The sequence below is a fragment of the Entelurus aequoreus genome, linkage group LG24 (genome assembly GCF_033978785.1).
Source record: "Entelurus aequoreus isolate RoL-2023_Sb linkage group LG24, RoL_Eaeq_v1.1, whole genome shotgun sequence".
NCBI lineage: Eukaryota > Metazoa > Chordata > Actinopteri > Syngnathiformes > Syngnathidae > Entelurus > Entelurus aequoreus.
This window is the reverse complement of record NC_084754.1, coordinates 4,470,407-4,496,623: the sequence shown is the minus strand read 5'-3', so window position 1 is coordinate 4,496,623 and position 26,217 is coordinate 4,470,407. Positions and strand designations below refer to the sequence as shown.

The 26,217-nt window shown below is 40.4% G+C and overlaps 1 protein-coding gene across 1 annotated transcript in view; it reads right to left on the bottom strand.

The window, feature by feature from the left end:
• Window positions 1-2,544, bottom strand: part of cbln1 (cerebellin 1 precursor) — a 57,206-nt gene extending 54,662 nt beyond the window's left edge. Inside the window, exon 1 of the mRNA XM_062036204.1 lies at window positions 1,873-2,544. Coding sequence (XP_061892188.1) covers window positions 1,873-2,130 — 258 coding nt within the window. The 5' untranslated portion in view covers window positions 2,131-2,544. The remainder of the gene's footprint in view (window positions 1-1,872) is intronic.
• Window positions 2,545-26,217: the final 23,673 nt, after the last annotated feature.

Sequence of the window (26,217 nt, the reverse complement as noted above, 5' to 3'; positions counted from 1 at the left end):
ACAAAATATAAGATATGGACCCCCCTTCCTCAGAAATATTCACACAGACACAATTATACACTTTTTTTTTTTTTAAGATATATATCTTAGACGAAGTATTACAAGTCTTTTAAGTATTGTTTATTTAAAAGTAAGCATGTCATTTAATGCCAAATGTTATCATAATCACATAAGACTGTCAACCTTCAGTATTTATTGGGACTGTCAAACGTGATATTAACAAGTTAACGAAAGCTTCTTTTAACAGCACAATAGTTTTTTATCGCGGGATTACCATGGGTCCTCAGTCCACACAATAGCGATAGAAAAGCAGCGGCGTTCCAGCTGAGGAGCCACAGGAATGAATAGAGAGCAGAAATTGACAAAGAAAAAGTTGTACAGATTGGCAGGTTTAGTTTGTGTGTCGCAGGTTGCGATATTTGGGCTTGTTTTTGAACGTGCAGTTGCTTATTTAGGCTTGCTTATTTGTGCTTAAAAATAAACCAAAACATAACTGCGCCAGTAGGTCGTGTGTACCTTTCGACACAAAGTGTCCTGCATATTGCGTGTGCAACTATGTCACAGCCCAGACTGACTGACAAGACCAAGTGAGAATTAGTGGCAGAGTTAGCGGGATAAACCTAATGGAAAAAATATCACTTCAACTGTACATATTTCATAGTATGAGAAAGAGAACGCACTAAAGGACTGGATTGGAGCCCGGGTGGACAATATCTTGTCCATTTTGTGTTGAGCAGGTTAATAAAAGTACAGTATAGTGTTTGATACATGCAAATGTTTGAATATTAAATTGCCCAGTCCCATGTTGGGTGTACAGTTTCATTAAGTACACTTAGCTTCCTACCAAATTCCAAAAAAATGCATGTTAGGTTAATTGCAGACTCTAAATCAGTGGTTCTTAACCTGTGTTCGATCGGCTCAGGGGTTCGGCGGAGGTCAAGACACACCCGACTCATCGTGTAAATAAAAACTTCTCCCTACCGGCGTATTACGGATACGGCAACAGCAGAAGTCACACTGATTTGCAGGTGTGTAATTTGTTGTGAGTTTATGCACTGTGTTGGTTTTGTTGTTCGAACAAGGTGATGTTCATGCACGGTTCATGTTGTGCACCAGTAAAAAAACATGGTAACACTTTAGTATGGGGAACGTATTCATCATTAATTAGTTGCTTATTAACATGCAAATTAGTAACATATTGGCTCTTAACTAGTCATTATTAAGTATTTATTAATGCCTTATTCGGCATGGCCTTATTATAACCCTAACCCTCGAACCCTGACCCTAACCCAAACCAAATAAATCTAAATTAAGTCTTTGTTACTTAGAATATGTTCCCCTAGTGTCCAAAACACTCTGAATTAAGTCTTTGTTACTAAGAATATGTTCCCCATACTAAAGTGTTACCAAAAACATATAACTTTCTTGAATTTGAAAAAATATATATATATATTTTTTTCAATAAAGAAGGGTTCGGTGAATGCGCATATGAAACTGGTGGGGTCCGGTACCTCCACCAAGGTTAAGAACCACTGCTGTAAATTGTCAATAAGAATGAATGTGAGTGTGAATGGTTGTTTTTATATTTATATTTTTTTGCCCTAAGTCAGCTGGCCTAATGAAGATAACTGTTAGAGAAAATGGATGGATACCATTATTAAAGAATCTGCGGTTAATTATAAATCATTAATGAACAAAATGTTATTAATCATGATTAAATATTTTAATCGTTTATTTGGACCTCAATCACCTAGGGGACAAACTACAACATATTGTGAGGCATGCAGACTCGTGTTTCTACCGCTTGTCCCTTTCCTAATATACTGATATAGGGCTGGATGCAGATCAACATCAAACAGGACGTGCTCCTACCCGATCGAAGTAGATGACCATTGTCCGGTTGCTCATTTCCGAAGGTTCGTGGTTGGTGTTCCGGACGGCCGAGAACGCCACCTTGGCGCTGCCGGAGCGCACCGAAATGCCGAGAGCGGTCCCGGTCGGGTCCGAGGCGGGGTTGGAGTCGCACACCACCAGACACTTGCCCTCCAGGACGATGGGCTCCGTCTCGTTCTGAGCGCGGCTGGGGCTCGCCGCCAGCCACACGGCGCCCAGCAGGCAAAGCGCCAACATACCGGAGTGAAAACCGAGAAGTTGTCGTCTTTTAGTCCACTTTCAAAAAGTAAGTGACGGGGAGTTTCCCGGGCTTTTTTCCCCCTCCTTCGTTTCTCTCCTAGTTCGCTAACGCACCTGCTCTGATTTGGGTCGTTGTTCGTGTCCCAGCCCGCCTCGTCGTCTCTTCCCGGAGTTAAAACAGTCCAGTTCCGCTCCAATTCGCACTTTTTCACTGAATTAAAGAGCGTGTGGGTCGGTGCTGGCGGCAGTCATGGCGGCTCCGTCTGCTCTCAATTATTAATACGTCACATATGAGACTTTCTAACACAAAAGGCTCAAAAAGGAAGACGTAGCTCAAGATGCTCCCGCCTTGGTCTTACTTTCCCCCCCCCCGACCAACCACAAAGTCGTTCATACCTCCCTCCGGTAACAGTGAGCCTTCATCGGATTAGAGTCTGCTCATCCTCCTTATTTTCCAATCGCTGCGAGACGACCGCCCCCTGGTTTCCGCCCCTCCACTTCATGGAACACACCTTCTTTTTTTCTGCCCTGCTCTCTCTCTCTACTCGCCGTCCTGGGCAAAGTGAGGCCCGGGGGCCGCATGCGGCCCGTTAAACCAGGGGCCGGTGTTGTACCGAAATCTGTTACCCATCGGAATTTGTAACTCCAGGGGGCGATGTTCCCATGGTGTTTGTTTGATGGTTAAAGGCCTACTGAAATGAAATGTTTTTATTTAAACGGGGATAGCAGATCTATTCTATGTGTCATACTTGATCATTTCGCGATATTGCCATATTTTTGCTGAAAGGATTTAGTATAGAACAACGACGATAAAGATCGCAACTTTTGGTATCTGATAAAAAAAGGCTTGCCCCTACCGGAAGTAGCGTGACGTAGTCAATTGAACATATACGCAAAGTTCCCTATTGTTTACAATGATGGCCGCATGAAGTGAGAGAGATTCGGAACGAGAAAGCGACGATTTCCCCATTAATTTGAGCGAGGATGAAATATTTTTAAATGAGGAAAGTGCAAGTGAAGGACTAGTGGGGAGTGGAAGATGCTGTGAGAGCCGGGGGTGACCTGATATTCAGCTGGAAATGACTAAAACAGTAAATAAACACAAGACATATATATACTCTATTAGCCACAACACAACCAGGCGTATATTTAATATGCCACAAATTAATCCCGCATAAAAACACCTAGGTGTTTCTTATGCTAGCTCCTAGCTACTAGCTACTAGCTTTAGCTAGTTATAGCTCGAGCGGGTAATATGGACGGGATCCTGTATATATAACCCGCCAATACAATTCAAACACCTGCACAACACACACACTCACTCAGCCCAAACAACCGTTCACCTAACCCAAGGTTCATAAAGCTTATATATTTAATCCAGGTTACGTACATGACACGCACGTACGGGCAAGCAATCAAATGTTTGGAAGCGCGCGGGTGGGACCTGATATTCAGCTGGGAATGACTACAACAGTAAATAAACACAAGACATATATATACTCTATTAGCCACAACACAACCAGGCTTATATTTAATATGCCACAAATTAATCCCGCATAAAAACACCTAGGTGTTTGTTATGCTAGCTCCTAGCTCCTAGCTACTAGCTACTAGCTCGAGCTAGTTATAGCTCGAGCGGGTAATATGGACGGGATCCCGTATATATAACCCGCCAATACAATTCAAACACCTGCATAACACACACACTCACTCAGCCCAAACAACCGTTCACCTAACCCAAGGTTCATAAAGCTTATATATTTAGTCAAAGTTACGTACATGACACGCACGTACGGGCAAGCAATCAAATGTTTGGAAGCGCGCGGGTGGGACCTGATATTCAGCTGGGAATGACTACAACAATAAATAAACACAAGACATATATATACTCTATTAGCCACAACACAACCAGGCTTATATTTAATATGCCACAAATTAATCCTAATGCTAGCTCCTAGCTCCTAGCTACTAGCTCGAGCTAGTTATAGCAAGCGATCAAATGTTTGGAAGCGCAGCTGTGTACTCACGTTATCGCAACTGTGTATCCAAATCAAAGTCCTCCTGGTAAGAGTCTCTGTTGTCCGAGTTCTTCCATCTTGACTGCATCTTTCGGGAATGTAAACAAAGAAGCGCCGGCTGTGTACGTGTTGTTGCTGACTTCCCTCGCAAAATAGACACTTCGCACCGACAACTTTCTTCTTTGCTTGCTCAGCTTCTTTCTCCATAATGCAATGAACAAATTGCAACAGATTCACCAACACAGATGTCCAGAATACTGTGGAATAATGAGATGAAAACAGAGCTATTTCGTATTGACTTCAATGGTGTCCGAATACTTCCGTTTCAATGATTGACGTCACACGCATACGTCAACCCTCAGAGGCGTTTCGAACCGGAAGTTTAGCGGGAAATTTAAAATTGCACTTTATAAGTTAACCCGGCCGTACTGGCATGTGTTGCAATGTTAAGTTTTCATCATTGATATATAAACTACCAGACTGCGTGGTCGGTAGTAGTGGCTTTCAGTAGGCCTTTAAACGGCAAGCCCAAGGAGGAGGAGAAGAAGAACACTTGCGTAAATGGCGTAAACTATCCTTAATGCTGAAACGTCAATTGTCAGAATTTCAGCATTAATAAATTACACATATTCTGGAAATCAATGACTTACTTTCATTATAGTATGAGTCCATTGTATCGCGTAAATGGCGTAAACCAGGGGTCACCAACGAGGTGCCCGCGGGCACCAGGTAGCCCGTAAGGACCACATGAGTAGCTCGCTGGCCTGTTCTAAAAATAGCTCAAATAGCAGCACTTACCAGTAAGCTGCCTCTATTTTTTAAATTTTATTTATTTACCGTATTTTCCGCACCGTAAGGCGCCCCGTGTTATTAGCCGCACGTTCTATGAACGGCATATTTCAAAACTTTGTTTACCTATTAGCCGCCCCGTGTTATTAGCCGCACCTACGCTACGCTAAAGGGAATGTCAACAAAACAGTCAGGTAGGTCAGTCAAACTTGAATGATATATCACAAACCAGCGTTCTAACAACTCTGTTCACTCCCAAAATGTAATGTGCAAATGTGCAATCACAAAAATAGTAACACTCAAAATAGTGCAGAGCAATAGCAACATCAATAACTCAACGTCGCTCGAACGTTAATGTCACACAACACACAAAATAAACATTTAAAGCTCACTTTCTGAAGTTATTACTCATCCACAAATCCATCGAATTATTCTTCTTCGGTGTGCTTCACTTGTTTTTTGACACCATCTGTGATGTGGACGCGCATGCAATCGTAGATCAACAGGGACGTAGCTGCGTGAAAAAAGTCACCCGGTGTGAAGTGAATTGTGTCTTCGCTCATCTTTTCTTCATCCATCCATCCCTTCGAGTTAGCTTTTATGATGACGCCGGCTGGAAAGTTCTCTTTTGGCAAGATCTTCCTTTTGAATATCACCGTGGGTGGAAGTTTCTGGCCGTTAGCATGGCAAGCTAGAACCACGGTAAAGACGACTTCTCATTCCCTGTGGTGCGAATATTCACCGTACGTGTTCCCGTTGTATCCACAGTGCGGTTCACAGGAATATCAAAAGTCAGTGGAACCTTGTACGCGTGTCTCTTAGTAGGAGACATTTTGTGGTCTTTACAGAAACACACAAATGAAATGAAACGTAATATCCGCACGCTTCTTCTTCTACGGGGGCGGGTGCGGTTGCTTACAGTAGAAGAAGAAGCGCTTCCTCTTCTACGGGGAAAAAAGATGGCGGCTGTTTACCGTAGTTGCGAGACCTAAACTTTATGAAAATAAATATTAATATTAATCCATATATAAGGCGCACCGGGTTATTAGCCGCACTGTCAGCTTTTGAGAAAAATTGTGGTTTTTAGGTGCGGCTTATGGTGCGGAGAATACGGTACTAGCAAGCTGGTCTCGCTTTGCTCGACATTTTTAATTCTAAGAGAGACAAAACTCAAATAGAATTTGAAAATCCAAGAAAATATTTTAAAGACTTGGTCTTCACTAACTGACAAAGAAACAGATAACAGATTTGGTGTCCAGTTCAAAGTGTGACATGATTTATTCAAAACATTTGAGAGTTGACTTTTGTATTTTACATGTGTTATTATTTGTACAAACAAGGTGCAAAGTAATTCATGATTTGTTAAAAAATGTTAGTGGCTAGCTAGTTAAAATGGGATATTGTGATTTCACAAGACTGTCTTAGAAGTGATCATTTGAAAATGTTCAATTTGAAAAATGTGCACTTAGAGAAAATATAAAAATAAAGTGTTGCATATTGATATTTATCTGTTTCTACATATATTTATTGTGAGAAATCATTAAGATGATCAGTGTTTCCACAAAGATAAATATCATTAATTATTAACAATAACATAGAGTTAAAGGTAAATTGAGCAAATTGGCTATTTCTGGCAATTTATTTAAGTGTGTATCAAACTGGTAGCCCTTCGCATTAATCAGTACCCAAGAAGTAGCTCTTGCTTTCAAAAAGGTTGGTGACCCCTGGCGTAAACTATCCTTAATGCTGAAACGTCAGTTGTCAGAATTTCAGCATTAATAAATTACACATATTCTGGAAATCAATGACTTACTTTCATTATAGTATGAGTCCATTGTATCAGCTGTTGATTCTCTCTCACACACATACATTTTCCAATATATATTTAGATAGTTTACGCCAGGGGTCACCAACCTTTTTGAAACCAAGAGCTACTTCTTGGGTAGTGATTAATGCGAAGGGCTACCAGTTTGATACACACTTAAATAAATTGCCAGAAATAGCCAATTTGCTCAATTTACCTTTCACTCTATGTTATTATTAATAATTAATGATATTTACACTTAACTGAACGGTTTAAAAGAGAAGAAAACATGAAAAAAATGACAATTAAATTTTGAAACAGTTTATTTTCGATTTCGACTCTCTAAAATTCAAAATTCAACCGAAAAAAAGGAGAAAAACTAGCTAATTTGAATCTTTTTATGGAACATGATTAGTAATTTTTCCTGATTAAGATTAATTTTAGAATTTTCATGACATGTTTTAAATAGGTTAAAATCCAATCTACACTTTGTTAGAATATATAACAAATTGGACCAAGCTATATTTCTAACAAAGAAAAATAATGATTTCTTCTAGATTTTCCAGAACAAAAATTTTAAAAGAAATTCAAAAGACTTTGAAATAAGATTTAAATCTGATTCTACAGATTTTCTAGATTTGCCAGAATATTTTTTTTGAATTTTAATCATAATAAGTTTGAAGAAATATTTCACAAATATTCTTCGTCGAAAAAACAGAAGCTAAAATGAATAATTAAATTAAAATGTATTTATTATTCTTTACAATAAAAAAATAAACTTACTTGAACATTGATTTAAATTGTCAGGAAAGAAGAGGAAGGAATTTAAAAGGTAAAAGGGTATATGTGTTTAAAAATCCTAAAATAATTCTTAAGGTTGTATTTTTTCTCTAAAATTGTCTTTCTGAAAGTTAAAAGAAGCAAAGTAAAAAAAATAATGAATTTATTTAAACAAGTGAAGACCAAGTCTTTAAAATATTTTCTTGGATTTTCAAATTCTATTTGAGTTTTGTCTCTCTTAGAATTAAAAATGTCGAGCAAAGCAAGACCAGCTTGCTAGTAAATAAATAAAATTTAAAAAATAGAGGCAGCTCACTGGTAAGTGCTGCTATTTGAGCTATTTTTAAGAACAGGCCAGCGGGCTACTCATCTGGTCCTTACGGGCTACCTGGTGCCCGCGGGCACCGCGTTGGTGACCCCTGGTTTCCGCCATTTACGCAAGCGTTCTTCTTCTCCTCCTCTTTGGGCTTGCCGTTTAACCATCAAACAAACGCCATGGGAACATCGCCCCCTGGAGTTACAAATTCCGATGGGTAACAGATTTCGGTACAACACCGGCAAGCCAAAATGTTGAAAGAGCCATATTGAACCAAAAATAAAAATAAATCTTTCTGGAGCGCAAAAAGTTAAAAGCCTTATATAACTCCTTAATACCATTTCTCAATTAAAAATGTTACTACTTCAACATTTCTCCACCGATTTGAAAAATTCCAACACCAACCATTTCAATGCATTCAGACCATTCAAGTTTTTACCATTTTCGAAAAAAAAAATAAAAAATTCCTGCTTTCCCCGAAATTCCCAAATTTTGGGGAAATTCCCATTAAAATTCTATTAAAATTCTATTAAATTAAATTCTTCAAAGTCCCACAATTCCCACATTTTTCAACCGATTCAAATCATTCCACCTTCAACATATTCCACTCATCCCGGGAGGGGATAGAAAGAGAAAAAAGGAAGACAGAGGGGGAAATTGTGGGGACAGAAGGGGGATAAGACAGAGAGACAACAACAACAGCAAACATAACAATAACAACACTCCCCTCCACTTTATGGAACACACCTTCTTTTTTCTGCCTTGCTCTCTCTCTCTCTCTACTGCGGACCTGGACAAAGTAAGGCCCGGGGGCCGTGTGTGGAGCGTTAAGCCAGGGGTCGGCAAACCAAAATGTTGAAAGAGCCATATTGAACAAAAAAATAAATCTGTCTGGATCCGCAAAAAACGTAAAGCCTTATACACTATATCAGTGTTTTTCAACCTTTTTTGAGCCGAGGCACATTTTTTTCATTGAAAAAATCCGGAGGCACACCACCAGCAGAAATCATTGAAAAACGAAACTCAGTTGACAGTAAAAAGTCGTTGTCGCAATGGTTGGATATGACTTTAAACCATAACCAAGCATGCATCAATATAGCTCTTGTCTCAAAGTAGGTGTACTGTCACCACCTGTCACATCACACCCTGACTCATTTGGACTTTTTTTGCTGTTTTCCTGTGTGTAGTGTTTTAGTTCTTGTCTTGTGCTCCTATTTTGTGGGCTTTTTCTCTTTTTTTGGTATTTTTTTGTAGCAGTTTCATGTCTTCCTTTGAGCGATATTTCCCGCATCTACTTTGTTTTAGCAATCAAGACAAATTCAGTTGTTTTTATCCTTCTTTGTGTGTACATGTTCGGATGTACTTTGTGGACACCGTCCTTGCTCCACAGTAAGTCTTTGCTGTCATCCAGCATTCTGTTTTTGTTTACTTTGTAGCCAGTTCAGTTTTAGTTTTATTCTGCATAGCCATCCCTAAGCTTCAATGCCTTTTCTTAGGGGCATTCTCGTTTTGTTTATTTTTGGTTTAAGCATTAGACACATTTTTACCTGCACACTGCCTCCCGCTGTGGTCTGCATATTGGGATCACGACAAACCATCGTCGTCTCACACGACGTGTTGCCGACATCTACAAAGCAATTAGCTACCGGCTGCCACCTACTGATATGGAGTATTACACGGTTACTCTGCCGAGCTCTAGACAGCACCGACACTCAACAACAACACATAATTTGTAGACTTGCAAAATATTTTTAACCCAAATATGTGAAATTAGATAATCTCCCACGGCCGCGGCACAGTCGTTGAAAAACACTGCACTATATTGCCAAAAGTATTTGGCCACCCATCCAATTGATCAGAATTATGGTGTGGGGTTGTCTTTCAGGAGCTGGGCTTGACCCCTTAGTTCCAGTGAAAGGAACTTTGAATGCTCCAGGATACCAAAACATTTTGGACAATTCCATGCTCCCAACCTTGTGGGAACAGTTTGGAGCGGGCCCCTTCCTCTTCCAACATGACAAGGTCCATAAAGACATGGATGACAGAGTCTGGTGTGGATGAACTTGACTGGCCTGCACAGAGTCTTGACCTGAACCCGATATAACACCTTTGGGATGAATTACAACGGAGACTGAGAGCCAGGCCTTCTCGACCAACATCAGTGCGTGACCTCACCAATGCGCTTTTGGAAGAATGGTCGAAAATTCCTGTAAACGCACTCCGCAACCTTGTGGGCAGCCTTCCCAGAAGAGTTGAAGCTGTAATAGCTGGAAAAGATGGACCGACATCATATTGAACCCTATGGGTTAGGAATGGGATGGCACTTCAAGTTCATATGTGAGTCAAGGCAGGTGACCAAATACTTTTGGCAATATATTGTATAACTGTTATTTATTTATTTTTGTCCTGTCAAGCTACTCGGGCAAATCATATTGTTGATGTAGATGCCTACATCGGCTGTACAAATTTACTTTACAAAAGAGAAGTGTGGGATACTTCTCTTGTTGCCTTATTTGTATTTGACTTCATAAATGGATTATATTATCATTTGGTGCAGCCGGGCCGGAGAGGGAGGGGATAGAAAGAGAAAGAAAGGAAGACAGAGGGGGAAATTGTGGGGACCAGAGGCGGATAAGACAGAGCAAACGCAACAATAACAATAACAACACTCCCCTCCACTTTATGGAACACACCTTCTTTTTTCTGCCTTGCTCTCGCTCTACTGCGGACCTGGGCAAATTAAGGCATGCGGCCCGTTAAGCCAGGGGTCGGCAACCCAAAATGTTGAAAGAGCCATATTGGACCAAAACTAAAAAATAAAAAAATCTGTCTGGAGCCGCAAAAAATGAAAAGTCTTATATAAGTGTTATAATGAAGACAACACATGGTGTAAGTGTCTATTAGGGTTGTACGGTATACCGGTACTGGTATAGTATTGCGTTACTAATAGGCAAGGCAAGGCAAGGCAAGGCAACTTTATTTGTATAGCGCTTTTCATACACAAGGCAGATTCAAAGTGCTTCACAGACAACAAAGTGAAATGAAAGAAAATAAAAGCAAAATTAAAATGCAGACAATAAAAATAAAAACAGTGCAGACGTTAAAAGTTAAAAGATTAAAAGATTTAGCTGAAAGCTAAGGTGAACATAAAAGTCTTCAGTCTAGTTTTAAAAGTAGTCAGAGTTGGGGAGAGTCTGACATCTTCAGGAAGTTTATTCCAGCTATTTGTTGCATAGTGACTGAATGATGCTCTCCCTTGATTTGAGTTTACTCTTGGAACCGCTAACAGATTGGTCTCAGAAGATCTTAGTGATCTAGAGGGCTTATATAGTGGGAGCATATCAGTGATATACTTGGGCCCTAGACCATGTAGTGATTTATATGTGAGCAGGAGGATTTTGAAATCAATTCTCTGATGTACAGGGAGCCAATGTAAGGATTTAAGAATTGGTGTAATGTGCTCACATTTTTTGGTCTTTGTTAGAACTCTAGCAGCAGCGTTCTGAACAAGCTGTAGCTGCCTGACAGTTTTTTTGGGAAGACCTGCAAGGAGACCATTACAATAGTCTAGCCTACTAATGAATCAAAAACGGTTCTATAGTCTGTTTGAAAAGTGCCGGTTCCCGGGCATGACGGCGCGTCATCATGTCATGACATTGCTGGTTTTACAAGCCGAGGAGCATGTTCGGCAGCGCACAATCATGAAATGCTGTTAAATGAGCTGCTAGTTTTTGACTGTAAAATCTACGGCTGTTGTTTTTAACGGCGTATTACTGTAAATGGAAAGACGGTTGATTTGTTTTTACGGTAGAAAAACTGGCAGCTATGTTGTCACAATAAAAAAAATATCTTGTACTGTTTTTCCATTAACAATATAATGTTGTAAAAACCAATGCAAATTTAACACAAAAATTCTGGCAACCAAGCTGCCAGCTTTTTCCTTAAAAAAAACCCCCAAAAAACAGTGGTACTGTTTTTCCATTTACCGTAGCGCAAGAGGCGGAAGCTTGGCTGGGCATAGGACCGGCGGCGGAGTCGGTGCAGTGGGTGACCAGGAGCAGGTGAGCGTTCCAACCAGTAATCAGAGGCAGCGAATCGGCACCCATTTCAACAAACAAAACCTTAGAGAGTGCTGAAAACAGAAACTGACAATAAACTAAGGATATAACAAACTAAACAAAACATGATCCGGGCAACGTATTATGACATTAGTATTGTTCTTCAAAATCAATAAAACCAAACGCTGAAGAGTGGAAGGGGAAACGGGACAGAAACTGCCACCTACCTTCAGAGCTTCAGCATTTGAACAAAGGTCTTTTGCAATAGACTCATCAGCCGTTCTTTTGTCCTGCTTTGCGCAGCTATTAAATGCACCCATTACAGTTTGCATATTAATGAAACAAGAACTAAAATGTGTGTGTGTGTATGTGTATATATTTATATTATGGTGATCTGCTGTATATGAATGCCTCATCTCAATGTCTTTAAGTCGAAGGTCCTGAGTTCAATCCCGGGCTCGGGATCTTTCTGTGTGGAGTTTGCATGTTCTCCCCGTGACTTTGTGGGTTCCCTCCGGGTACTCCGGCTTGCTCCCACCTCCAAAAACATGCACCTGGGGATAGGTTGATTGGCAACACTAAATGGTCCCTAGTGTGTGAATGTTGTCTGTCTATCTGTGTTGGCCCTGTGATGAGGTGGCGACTTGTCCAGGGTGTACACCGCCTTCCGCCCATGTGCAGCTGAGATAAGCTCCAGCACCCCCCGCGACCCCAAAAGGGACAAGCGGTAAAAAATGGATGGATGCACGTCATGCGTCACTGCGATTTATTACTGTAAAGCCAGGATACATCATTATGAGTTGTACTCTCGGGTAGGAGTCTGTCAACTTGAAGGTTAAAGCAATGGTCCACTTTTCATACTTGGGCTAATGCCTTTCTACCTTTGCAACCTCATAGCACAAAGAAGTGTAAACTCTTACCCTCTCTGCTTAAATGAACAGCTGTTGCTTTCTGTTTGTTGTGCTTGTACAGAACAGGGTCAAAGGTCTATTGTGTTTTCTGCACCTTATACTTGGAATATTTAGCAAAAGGGCTGGAAATTGACTGAGTTAATATCCCTGAAACTTTTTTAAAAACTTTATAAAGGCACAAGAGGTAAACTCATTTACTTGCACTTGTTTTTCAATTGTTTTAATATTACCGTATTTTCCGGACCATAGGGCGCACCGGATTATAAAGTGCATTGCCGATGAATGGTCTTTTTTCGATCTGTTTTCATATATAAGGCGCACCAGATTATAGGGCGCATTAAAGGAGTCTTTTTTTTTTGTCTAAATTGAAAACACTTCCTTGTGGTCTACATAGCATGTAATGGTGGTTCTTTGGTCAAAATGTTGCATAGATTATGTTTTACAGATCATCTTAAAGCCGCTTTCTGACAGTCGCTTCAGGATGCGCCGTTTTGTGGGCGGTCTTATTTACGTGGCTCACCTTCGACAGTGTCTTCTCCCCGTCATCTTTGTTGTAGCGTTGTAGCGTGCAAGGACGGGAGTGGAAGAAGATGGAGCTAACTGTTTTAATGACATTCAGACTTTACTTCAATAACGGAGCAGCATCTCCTCATCCGTGGCTCACTAGTGCAACAACAACGCCGGGAATGTGTCCCGTGAAAAACCGTCCGACCAGAACTCTGTTATAACTAAAGTTCCTTGGGTGAATAATGTAAACTCACTACACCGGTAGTTTTTAGCGCTTCCATAGCGAGATATAAGTTAGAACTAGGGATGTCCGATAATGGCTTTTTGCCGATATCCGATATTCCGATATTGTCCAACTCTTTGATTACCGATACCGATATCAACCGATACCGATATCAACCGATATATGCAGTCGTGGAATTAACACATTATTATGCCTAATTTGGACAACCAGGTATGGTGAAGATAAGGTACTTTTTAAAAAAATTTGTAAAATATTTTTTTTCTTGAATAAAAAAGAAAGTACAACAATATAAAAACAGTTACATAGAAACTAGTAATGAATGAAAATGAGTAAAATTAACTGTTAAAGGTTAGTACTATTAGTGGACCAGCAGCACGCACAATCATGTGTGCTTACGGACTGTATCCCTTGCAGACTGTATTGATATATATTGATATATAATGTAGGAACCAGAATATTAATAACAGAAAGAAACAACCCTTTTGTGTGAATGAGTGGGAGGGAGGTTTTTTGGGTTGGTGCACTAATTGTAAGTGTATCTTGTGTTTTTTATGTGGATTTAATAAAAAAAAAAAATAAATAAATACATTTTTAAAAAAAGATACCGATAATAAAAAAAACGATACCGATAATTTCCGATATTACATTTTAACGCATATATCGGCCGATAATATCGGCAGGCCTCTTATCGGACATCTCTAGTTAGAACTTTACATTACTTTATATTAGAAATGGCAACAGCGGAAGACGAATGTCCCATAAGAAGATAGAGAAAAAGAAGAAGCTTATCGACTACGGGGTCGGCACGGACTACAAATGCGGACTAGCGCAATTTTTCAGGACTTAGGCAGATCCCAAATACAGATCAGCAGGTACCAGAAGGTAAATAAAGTTGCTTTTAAATAATATTACAAAACAAAACGGCAGATAATATGTCTTACCTTATACACACACCATAATAATACTCGTATGTTGACGCACAGTACAATCCATCAAGCGGTGCGGCTTCATACCTTACCAAAGTCGTACTAAAACATTTTGATTAATTTTTGAGCGCCGTGTGTGTCACGTGGGGGTCGCATATTTGTGCGGGATCGTTCTTCCAGTGCAACACAAACACTCCGGACAAAACGTGAAGGTAAGAGATGGTTTAATTAATATAAATCATAGCCAAACAGAAAAACAAGCAAAAGAAAAGCGTGTCGAACGCACGGGAAGCTAAGGCTAACACTAGCACAAGAGTCTGGAACAAGAATACAGAAAACGTGACTGATGCTTACCGCAAACAAGGAGAACAGGACGAGTGAACAAAATGGCAGGTTTAAATAGTGTCAGTGATGGCAAACAGGTGCGCGTCGGGAACACAAGTGGCAGGTGAAAATAATAAGTAACCATGGTGACGAAACAAACTCACAGGTGCACAAGCAATAACAAAATGAGTCCAAAACTAACAGAAAACACAAAAACATGATCCGGCCCACGGATCATGACAGTGTGTAATGTTGTATATTTTCAATGGAACATATTAAAAGTTGGTGTTGTTTACTTGAGTCATATTGCAGTCTACACGTTTCTGTTGTGTCCGACTGCCATTATATGGCAATCTACACGTATCTCTTATGTGTGACTGCCATCTACTGGTCACACTTATCATTACATCATGTACCAAATAAAATAGCTTCGAGGTCGGTAAGCAAAACCAGAATGATTCCGTACCGGGCTATAAGGCGCACTGTCGAGTTTTGAGAAAAAATAAAGTGTTTGAAGTGCGCCTTATAGTCCGGAAAATACGGTCTTATTTTTGTTTATAATGTGACTTTGTTTTTTACTTGCTGCTGCGTCTTGGCCAGGCCTCCCTTGAAAATTTGTTTTTTCATCTCAAAGGGATCTTTTCGATAAGAGTTGAATACAAAAATGATTAATGAAGAGTAGTGTTTGGTTTCGACATACAATAGCCAAAAAGACAACGACCCAACTGTCATCATGGTAGATGTAAACGACACAGCAATGACTTTCTGCTTCAATGCACGTAAAGAGGAAAGTGTACCAACTGAGCACCCCAGAGAGGCCAACCAACAGGGATGCATATGCATGGCACGGGCTATTTTAGACGCTATTAGTCAGGGCTTGACAATAATGCAAGCAGCATCTTTCTGCAGCAGTAAACACTTTTACAGGCTTTTATAACAATTTACAGGTTTTAGACTTGTAGCTCTCCACTGTAGAGGTTGTATAACTGTAGACTGCACAGTTGGTTTTTTTGGTGAGCAGAATGGCAAATATGATATGCAGATGCGCTGGTGATATGACATTGGGCAGAAAAGCAAACACAATGGCAAATGAGAGTAAATGTTGTACATGGCACTCAACAGGTGGCCCACACAGATTCCGAGGTACTTGGAAACAAACGGACCCTGAATTTTCATTTCTACACAAGCGATTCTGCCAGGCTTTGTTTGTCAAGTTCTGCAGGTTGCCACGGCAACACTCTTGCGCGTGTCCCGTTTTATTCATGCGTCTATGAATGGCATTCTCCACTGCTATTGCTAGTTAAATGATAAATGGGTTATACTTGTATAGCGCTTTTCTACCTTTTAGGTACTCAAAGCGCTTTGACACTATTTCCACATTCACCCATTCACACACACATTCACACACTGATGGCGGGAGCTGCCGTGCAAGGCGCTAACCACGACCCATCAGGAGCAAGGGTGAAGGTGGGGATTGAACCGGGAACCCTCAGGTTGCTGGCACGGCCACTCTCCCAACTGCGCCACGCCGCCCCAAGTTGTTGAGTTAAACTTGGTACAGTACATGCCCACTTTGCAATAGCTCATTGCTGCATTTTGTTGATATTCCATGATTTCTATCATTGATGTGTGTGTGTGTGTGTGTGTGTGTGTGTGTGCGTGTGTGTGTGTGTGTGTGTGTGCTGGACGCAGAAACACCCGGAAAGGTGTGAGACATCTGTGGCTCAAACCTTTTCAGCGTTTCTTTCTCATTGGCACTATTTGGAGCTTGTCCGCGGCTTTTTCAGCTAACTGTGTCATGATCCGTTGGCAGGATCATGTTAGTTCTTAGTTCTGTTTTCAGCACCCCTGGGTGTGTGTTTCAAAGTTGCCATGGGTGCTGATTATTTTCACCTGCCTCTGATTAGTGTTCGGGACGCTCACCTGCTCCCGGGCACTAATCAGAGAGCTATGTTTTCCTCCCTTTTGCCAAACTCGGTCTGGCTGTCTTCAGTTACTTTCGTATACCTTTTTGAGTCCTGTTCTAATCGTCGCCATATATCGGCACGCTTTCCTGCATTTTCTATATTCCTGACTGATTTATGGACAATAAATAATTTTCCTACATGCATGCTGCCTCCGGAGCTCCGTCTGCATCTTGGGGAAACGACCAGCGCATTACCATGCGACCCAACCGTAACAAACTGTGCATGCAGAATCAATAAAAGATATATCATTGTTAAGATAATGCATTACTATGCCTGTTTGGTAACTGAAAGGGGCTGTTTGTAACTTGCTCACAGTTATATTTTTATTGGCAAAAAATATAGCAAAAACACCATTGCCTAGCTTAGTGGTTTAACAGAACACATTTGTGTTAAAACGATCTACATTTTTCACAATGACTAAATTTGTGGAGTAACATTTTTTTTACCAACCCGAATAAAATGATCGGTGTTTACGGTGATGTGTATTTCTGGTCTTGTCATCCTCGTCCAGACAGAAGGGTGAATCAAAAGAGACGTCGGAGACGCTTTACTGAACCAAAAGTTGCTGTATTACAAGTGAGCGTCATTATACAGGACTGCAGTTCATGGAGGAGGTCAGGTCAGAACACTGAGGCGCTCCTAACTCGGAGAAGCTAAGCCATCAGTTTTATATTCCTCCTTCCTGTCTCTGGGTGTGTGTGCTAAGTCAGGACAGCACACCGTGACCATAAAATGAGATGTTCGTGTGTACGTGTCTGGAAAGACAACAGATGCAGGTCGTATCTTAGATACTGGCATTAAGCTAAACATGTAGTCTCTTCTCACGGATAGGGCCATTAACCTTTGCATACTAAGGTCAAATTGTATTGCCCTTTCTTCCACTGGAACTAATCCAAACCACTCAAAAAGGTCAATACTAAAGGGCCCTATGTTATTATGTGCCTAAACTGAAATACCTACTAGTATTGGTGGTTTGCTTTCTCCCAGATGAATATAAACATTCACCATATGCAAAACATAATATGAGTTAATAAATTCACTTCAACGGCGGTCACTCGCCCTGTCTGGTCAACACGTACGCGCAGGGAGCGCGTGCACACCTACAAAATCAGTCCAAAAGAAGCAATTAGCAATTTGCAGTCATGTTGTTGTTATGATAGAATATACATTCAATGACGGCTAGCACTTACTATCCAAATTGTTATTATTTGTTAACAACATCCAAAGCCAATGCGTGTCTGCATGTGTTAAGTATGTACGTAGTTACCGTATTTTCTGGACCATAGGGCGCACCGGATTATAAGGCGCACTGCCGATGAGCGGGTCTATTCAGGTCTTTTTTCATACAAAAGGCGCACCGGATTACAGGGCGCATTGAAGGGGTCATATTATGATTTTTTTATGAATTTAAAACACTTCCTTGTGGTCTATATAACATGTAATGGTGGTTCTTTGGTCAAAATGTTGCATAGATTATGTCTTACAGATCATCTTCAAGTTGCTTTCTGACAGTCGCTTCAGGATGCGCCGTCATCTTTGTTGTAGCGGTGTAGCGTGCAAGGACGGTAGTGAAAGAAGATGGAGCTAACTGTTTTAATGACATTCAGACTTTACTTCAATAACGGAGCAGCATCTTCTCATCCGAGGCTCACTAGTGCATCAACAACGCCGGAAATGTGTCCCGTGAAAAACCGTCCGACCGGAACTCTCTAATAACGAAAGTTCCTTGGGTGAATAATGTAAACTCACTACACCGGTAGTTTTTAGCGCTTCCATAGCGAGATATAAGTTAGAACTTTACACTACTTTATATTAGAAATGGCAACAGCAGAGGGTGAATGTCCCATAACAAGAAGATAGTGAAAAAGAAGAAGCTTATCAACTACGGCATCGCCACGGACTACAGTGGCGGACGTGCGCAAATTTTCAGGACTTATGCAGATCTCAAATACACATCAGCAGGTACCAGATGATAAGAAAAGTTGGTTTTGCATAATATTGTGAAACAAAACGCCAGATAATATGTCTGCTAATGGGTGCCATTTTGCGGTCCTTATACACACACCATAGTAATACTTGTATGTCTGACTACGGTAGCCGTAATGGGCCGACAATCCATCCAGTGGTGTGGCTTCAAAGTCATATTAAAACATTTTGACAGATTTCTGAGTGCCGTGTCTAATGTTCTTTATTTTCAATGGAACATTTCAAGTTTTGGTGTTGTTTACTGGCGTCATATTGCAGTCTACACGTATCTCTTATGTGTGACTTCCATCTGCTGGTCACACTTATCATTCCACCATGTACCAAATAAAATTGCTTCGAGGTCGGTAAGCACAACCAGAATAATTCCATACATTAGGCGCACCGGGTTATAAGGCGCACTGTCGATTTTTGAGAAAATGAAAGGATTTTAAGTGCGCATTATAGTCCAAAAAAATACGGTACGTCATTAAGTTCTAGAAGCCAGAAGAGGGCGGGATATACTGTGTAAAATACATTGTAAAGTTGGCGCCCTCGAGACATCTGTGTGAATGTTGCAAACAGCCCCTTTAAGTAAGTACAAGCAGTACGCTTTGACAACATATAGTATTGATATAGTCTTTGTGTCTAAAACGTGAGAACCTCTACTGCAAGTTGAAATCTGTCAGGACTTGGTTCTTGGGTCTTGTTTCTCCGGAAGTCAACGGAAAGTTGGCGCGGGCCAGACGTGAATTTAAATACATTATTTATTTTAACACTAATAAACTACAAAAAAAGGAAGCAAACAAAAGGCGCGCACAAAGGCGGAAATACAAAACTTGGGTATAAACACAAAACTTGCACAAAGGCAGAAACTATGAACAATAAAACAAAAAGACAAACTGTTTGATTAATAAACAAAAACTTACTTGGCAAAGAACTGTGAACATGACATGAAGTAGAGGGATGAAAAAGTGCGAGGTCGCCAGGACGAACAACAGAAACAGACAGATTTAAATAGTGACATGATCAGTGAAAACAGGTGCGTGACTCGAAACGTGAAACAGGTGCGTGACAAGACAGGTGAAAACTAATGAGTTGCTATGGAAACAAACAAAACAAGGAAGTGCAACCAGGAACTAAAAAGAGTCCAAAAAACAAACACATGGCCAAAACAAAAACATGAACAGACATGACAAAATCCTACTTGCTCATTCAGAAGGAGATACTTTACTCTTCACATATTCACCACTGCCTTCATCTATCTCTCTGTCCCCTGTTAATCTCTAGCTCCTTATCCTCTACTATCCAATAGCTTTCATTTCTGTCTTCTCTCTTACAGTACGTCGCCGCAGTTTTCTTGTCTGTCGCTGTCTTTTGCTGTCTCAGTCTCCTGGGGGGTTTCTTCAAGCTTTAATACAAGCTGACAGTGAAAGACAGGCCAAAAGAACTTCTTTCACATATTTGACGCAGAGGACAAGACACATTGACTCCCAATGACCAGCTTTTTTTTTTCTTTTAAGTTTAGTGTTTGCATTTTTCAGTGAAACAAATAAACACCTCACCTCAAATAGACAAATATTTATCTTATTGTTACCTATCGTTTCTGTAGAAACTTTTCCACCAGGCAGAAGGCTACAGTTCGGTTTGGATCAGTTTATGTAGGATTATTTTAGTGTGCTTCACCCTAATTTGATTACCTTTCTCTTACATGCATTAAAAACAACATTTTGATTGATATTGTGGAAGTCGCTTCCTAGTGGTCCCACTGTCAGACACAGCACCGGAGCCAAGTGTGCAGGTTCAACAAGGTTTTAATGATAATGTTTTTTCAAAAAAAGTTTTCTCTCCTATTAGAACGTGACTTTTCAGTCACGTCCGTATCCTCTCTCTCTTCCTGCTCCCGGCCGCTCAACGTTAAAGACAACAGATGATTAGATTAACACGTACCACCTGTGAAATCCAATCACCTGCCAGCTGTGTCTCGCCGTCAGCACTGCCACGCCCTCGTCTGATGGTGCTCTGTCCTCAGCACCATGGACAGAGGCGGTGACTTTTTCTCCTGCAGGCAGCGCTGACTACACCTCCCTCCACAATATATACTTTTTGGAAAGATTGGAATAGCATACCTGGATCATGTGATTGGAAATCAGTACCCTCTTGCAAGTACACTCTTTGGCCATGTTATCATCTTACCAACATCTCACTACCAAATTTACAAGCAAAGAAGATAAAGCCAGAGGAAAGGAGGACTGTTTACACTTTGCACCAACAAGAATGCAAAATATGTTGTATCTTTAAAGTATAAAATAAAAACGTACTTTTTTCATAAATGTCAAAATGTTCGATACATGACATGACGCCTGAGCACATCCTGGTGTGTGAAAACGTTTCAGAACACCAAGCGTTTTTGTGATCACAATTGAATTAAACCAGTAAAAATAATATGTTTGTGTTTCGTTAGTCGATTACAAGTAAAGAACAACAAAAACCGGTAGATAAAATTGTAAGTATTGTCTGCCTCTCAAAAAATATATATCAGTATTTGAGAAAAACAAGTAACACAAGCAACATTATTAATCATAGTTTATTTAGTGATATAGGACTAGGATGTCCATGTACAATAATTTCACAACATCATTGACATGTAATCCAGCAACAAAAATAATGTACTGCATAGCGGAAAGTTTGTGATTAAGAAGTCAAAGCAATTCCCCACAATGGCATTTTTTTTCTATGCCTCTGATGATCACCTTAACCACAAGAACCAAAGCATATGCCATTTAAACGCACATAAAAACATTACTAACAAGTTAACACAGAAACGCTGTGGAAATCTTTGCTATGTACCGTATTTTCCAGACTATAAGGCGCACTTAAAATCCTTCCATTTTCTCCAAAATCGGCAGTGCGCCTTATACCCCGGTGCGCCTAATGTACAGAATATTTCTGGTTTTGCTTACCGACCTCGAAGCAATTTTATTTGGTACATGGTGTAATGATAGGTGTGATGAGTAGATGGTAGTCACACATACACTACCGTTCAAAAGTTTGGGGTCACCCAAACAATTTTGTGGAATAGCCTTCATTTCTAAGAACAAGAATAGACTGTGGAGTTTCAGATGAAAGTTCTCTTTTTCTGGCCATTTTGAGCGTTTAATTGACCCCACAAATGTGATGCTCCAGAAACTCAATCTGCTCAAAGGAAGGTCAGTTTTGTAGCTTCCGTAACGAGCTAAACTGTTTTCAGATGTGTGAACATGATTGCCCAAGGGTTTTCTAATCATCAATTAGCCTTCTGAGCCAATGAGCAAACACATTGTACCATTAGAACACTGGAGTGATAGTTGCTGGAAATGGGCCTCTATACACCTATGTAGATATTGCACCAAAAACCAGACATTTGCAGCTAGAATAGTCATTTACCACATTAGCAATGTATAGAGTGTATTTCTTTAAAGTTAAGACTAGTTTAAAGTTATCTTTATTGAAAAGTACAGTGCTTTTCCTTCAAAAATAAGGACATTTCAATGTGACCCCAAACGTTTGAACGGTAGTGTAAGAGATACGTGTAAACTGCAATATACTGTATGACTCACGTAAACAACACTAAAATGTTATATGTTCCACTGAAAATATAGAATATTACACACGGCGCTCAAAAATCTATCAAAATGTTTTAGTACGACTTTGGTACGCTATGAAGCCGCACCGCTTGATGGATTGTACTGTGCTTCAACATACCAGTATTATTATGGTGTGTGTATAAGGTAAGACATATCCTCTGGCGTTTTGTTTTGCAATATTATGCATAACAAACTTTTCTTACCTTCTGGTACCTGATGATCTGTATTTGGGATCTGCATAAGTCCTGAAAAGTTTTACTTCTCTACTTTAGCTTAACTACTTAAAATGCTTACGTTTTCTTAGTGTCAAAACTTTGCCAGCGCACCAAAACCTGATGCTTTGGCCAAGCTGCTCAGGCAGGTTCAAGCTCTTTATCTTAATGAATGTTTGCTACTTTCTGCAGTTAAGTAAATACATGCCCCCAGCCAGACTTTTAGGAATTACAGGAGTTGGAGTAAATGGAAGCTATTTTTGAAGAGTGCTCCATTGTGTTAGTTTACGTGTGTGCTTAAATATGTCGTAGTTCAGACGTAATTGCAATGAATTTACTAAAAACCGATGATGAACTGGCATAGTTGCGGTAGTTGTGACAAGAGGCAGCTTGTGGGGGGGAAAAAACGGCAATCTAATTATCTTTAGCATAGCAAGAGCAGGCTGAGCAAAAACATTCACACATTTGTGCACAAGGAATTAATTATCCAAAACAGCAAGACACTATTAGCAAACAGTAAACAATGCACCGGCATGGACTAAGACGCGGAGCTGTCATACACAGTGCATCTGAAAGAATTCAGAATAAATTACTTTTTGTCCTCAAAATTCTACACACAATATATACAGTATAGAAGATATGTCTGCTAATGGGTGCCATTTTGCGGTCCTTGTACACACACCATAGTAATACTTTTATCTCTGACTATGGTAGCCGTAATAGGCCGACAATCCATCAAGCGGTGCGACTTCAAAGTCATACTAAAACATTTTGACGGATGTTTGAGCGCCGTGTGTAATGTTCTTTATTTTCAATGGAACATTTAAAGTTGTACATCATTTTAGCTGTTTGCAAATGCACCAAATCGTCAAATTTCAATAATTGTGATTTAATAAATTAAGGGTTTGTATGTTCTCTATATCCAACATTATGAATTATTCTAACTGATCTTTTTTGTAACACTGTTAGTGAATGAAGCACACATTTGTAGTTGTTTCCCTATATTTCTGCACAATAACTCCAATATGGTAACACTAGCGAGCAGTAAAGAATATGAAGTGATTTTTGGTCCAGAGTATGTTTAGCTTTATTCAATATTGACGTATTTCTTGCTACTTTATGTTGTATATTTTTTACAATACATTTCCAATTCATTTTATCATCTGTTATGACACCCAAAAATGTGTTTTATTTTACGCTTTCAATATCTACTCCATCTATTAGTATTTGTGTTTGACTTTCCCCGGCTTTCCGGCGCCTTCGGTTCATCTATTTTAGCGAATCTGTCCCTCCCGCTGGGCAGAGTTGAAGAAAAAAGTGGTAGCAAGCAAATGCTTTCGCTCTCGTCCGTCCGGTCTAAGAATTTCACCTCTAGCGGCACAACACCCCCGGCAGTCCCTCTTAATCATGGCTCCAGTTAATGTAGAGCAAAACCCACAAAATAGAACCAGAGTCCTATTCCATTATTCCTAGCTGGGGTTTTCAGGCGCTCCCATGCTCTGATAACCGCACACTGGCCGAAATAAAAAATAAATGGTTGGACTTCAGGAAGAAGGTGAAGACAAAGATGGATCTGCATGGCCAAAACAGACAAGCGGACCTATCCTCTACTCCTACCTGTGGGGGCTTCCTACCAGATGTTGCTAATGTTTTTATTATCAATCCAAAAATCCAAATCCTCACTGTGATGTAACATTTGTCACTTCATTGACACACATGGCAACCGAGGGTCTTGTAAGATGACCACTGGTCTCAGAAAACTAGCTTACACAAGCTAGCAAGGCTTCCAATGTATTTATTTTAAAGGGTATGAGAATGTGTATGAAAACTGGACAAATAAGACTCTAAAAACCAATTACTTTCACGTGGTATCGGAAAGAGAGGACTTTTTTTTTTCTTCCCCATGTCAATTTGAAGTTGTGTAACTTATCAGCTTATCAACTATTGAACAACCTGTTTTGTCTTGTCTGATTCCAATCAATGCAATTTATCTTTAAGGAGCTGGAACGCAGCTTAGCGGCGTGACTCAAAGGATGCAGAGACGGGAGGCAGACGGTAAGTAAAAATAATATTATCTAATACAAACAGAAGGCGCGCTCACAAGGAGAGGAGAAATGAACAGAAAAGTCACTCACAAGAAGGAGCGGCACAAAACAAATAAGCGAGTGCAAAAGTAAATGCCCAAGACAAGGCACTGAAAAGGGAATCACACGTGTACGTCAAGCAGTATGCGACGAATTAGGTAAGCAAGGCAAAAGGTAATACAAAGCAAAAGGCAATGATCAGACAGGGTTAGATCATACAATATAAAGACTGATTAGGAGAATCATGAAAGGACAAGACCAATTGGCCATTGGATCCCCTCAACAGTGGACAAAGTGGTCACATTTTCTGCACATTTAACATTCAATAAACCCGCTTCAGCAATTAAAACATGGACTGTCAAAATGAAAATAATTGTAAAAAAAACAAATGAAACATGAAAAATTTAATAAAATATTTGAACTGTAGTAGAATTTCTGACCTTTGACCTCCATTTCGTGTCTGTCAAGAATGTCTGCTAGTTTCATTCATTTTTATTCTGTCCATTGAAGGACAAAGTTGAATATGGAGTCGCTCTGACCAACCTACAAAACTGTTTTTGCTGTCTAAGCAAGACTAAGGAATTCGAGGTTGTTTTGGAACAGACAGGCCAAAACAACAAGAACTGTGACGCACGAACCAACAGATAAAAATGGCAGGAGACCGGGACTCGAGAGAGATTGCTTTTGTGTGTCCTCCGGAGGACGTTGTGTGTCTGCATGGACAGCTCAATCTGACTTGATAATGGGTAAATAAACTTTTTGTACTAAATTCACTTTTGTTGCTGTTTAAGCTCTGGACAATCCACCACAGAACTCACAATTTGTTGCACCCATTCGACGCCGTATAAACCAGTGGTACCGCTCGTAGTCAGTAGTTGGTCGTAGTCGGTTGATTCGTGTGAAAGTGGCGGGTAAACCATTTCACCGCCGGGATAGCTTCCGGCGTCTGCCGACCTCTACTCACAAGATGTAGTTTCTCTTAAGTATCCTTCTTGAAAATGGCCTTGCAATTATATTGTATATCATACTTGCCAACTTTGAGACCTCCGAATTCGGGAGATGGAAGGGGTTTGAGGTGTGGGGGCGGGGCTGAGGTGGGCGGGGTTTGGTGGTAGCGGGGGTGTATATTGTAGCCCTGAAGAGTTACGGCTGCTAGGGATTCTGGGTATTTGTTCTGTTGTGTTTATGTTGTGTTACGGTGCGGATGTTCTCCCGAAATGTGTTTGTCATTTTTGTTTGGTGTGGGTTCACAGTGTGGCGCATATTTGTAACAGTGTTAACGTTGTTTATACGGCCACCCTCAGTGTGACCTGTTTGGCTGTTGACCAAGTATGTCTTGCAGTCACTTACGTGTGTCTGTAGAAGCTGCATACAACATGTGACTGGGCCGGCACGCTGTTTGTATGGAGAAAAAGCGGACGCGATGACAGGTTGTAGAGGACGCTAAAGGCGGTGCCATCACGGCACACCCTCACTATTGTTGTCCGGGTGAAAATCGGGAGAATGGTTACCCCGGGAGATGTTCGGGAGGGGCACTGAAATTCGGGAGTCTCCCG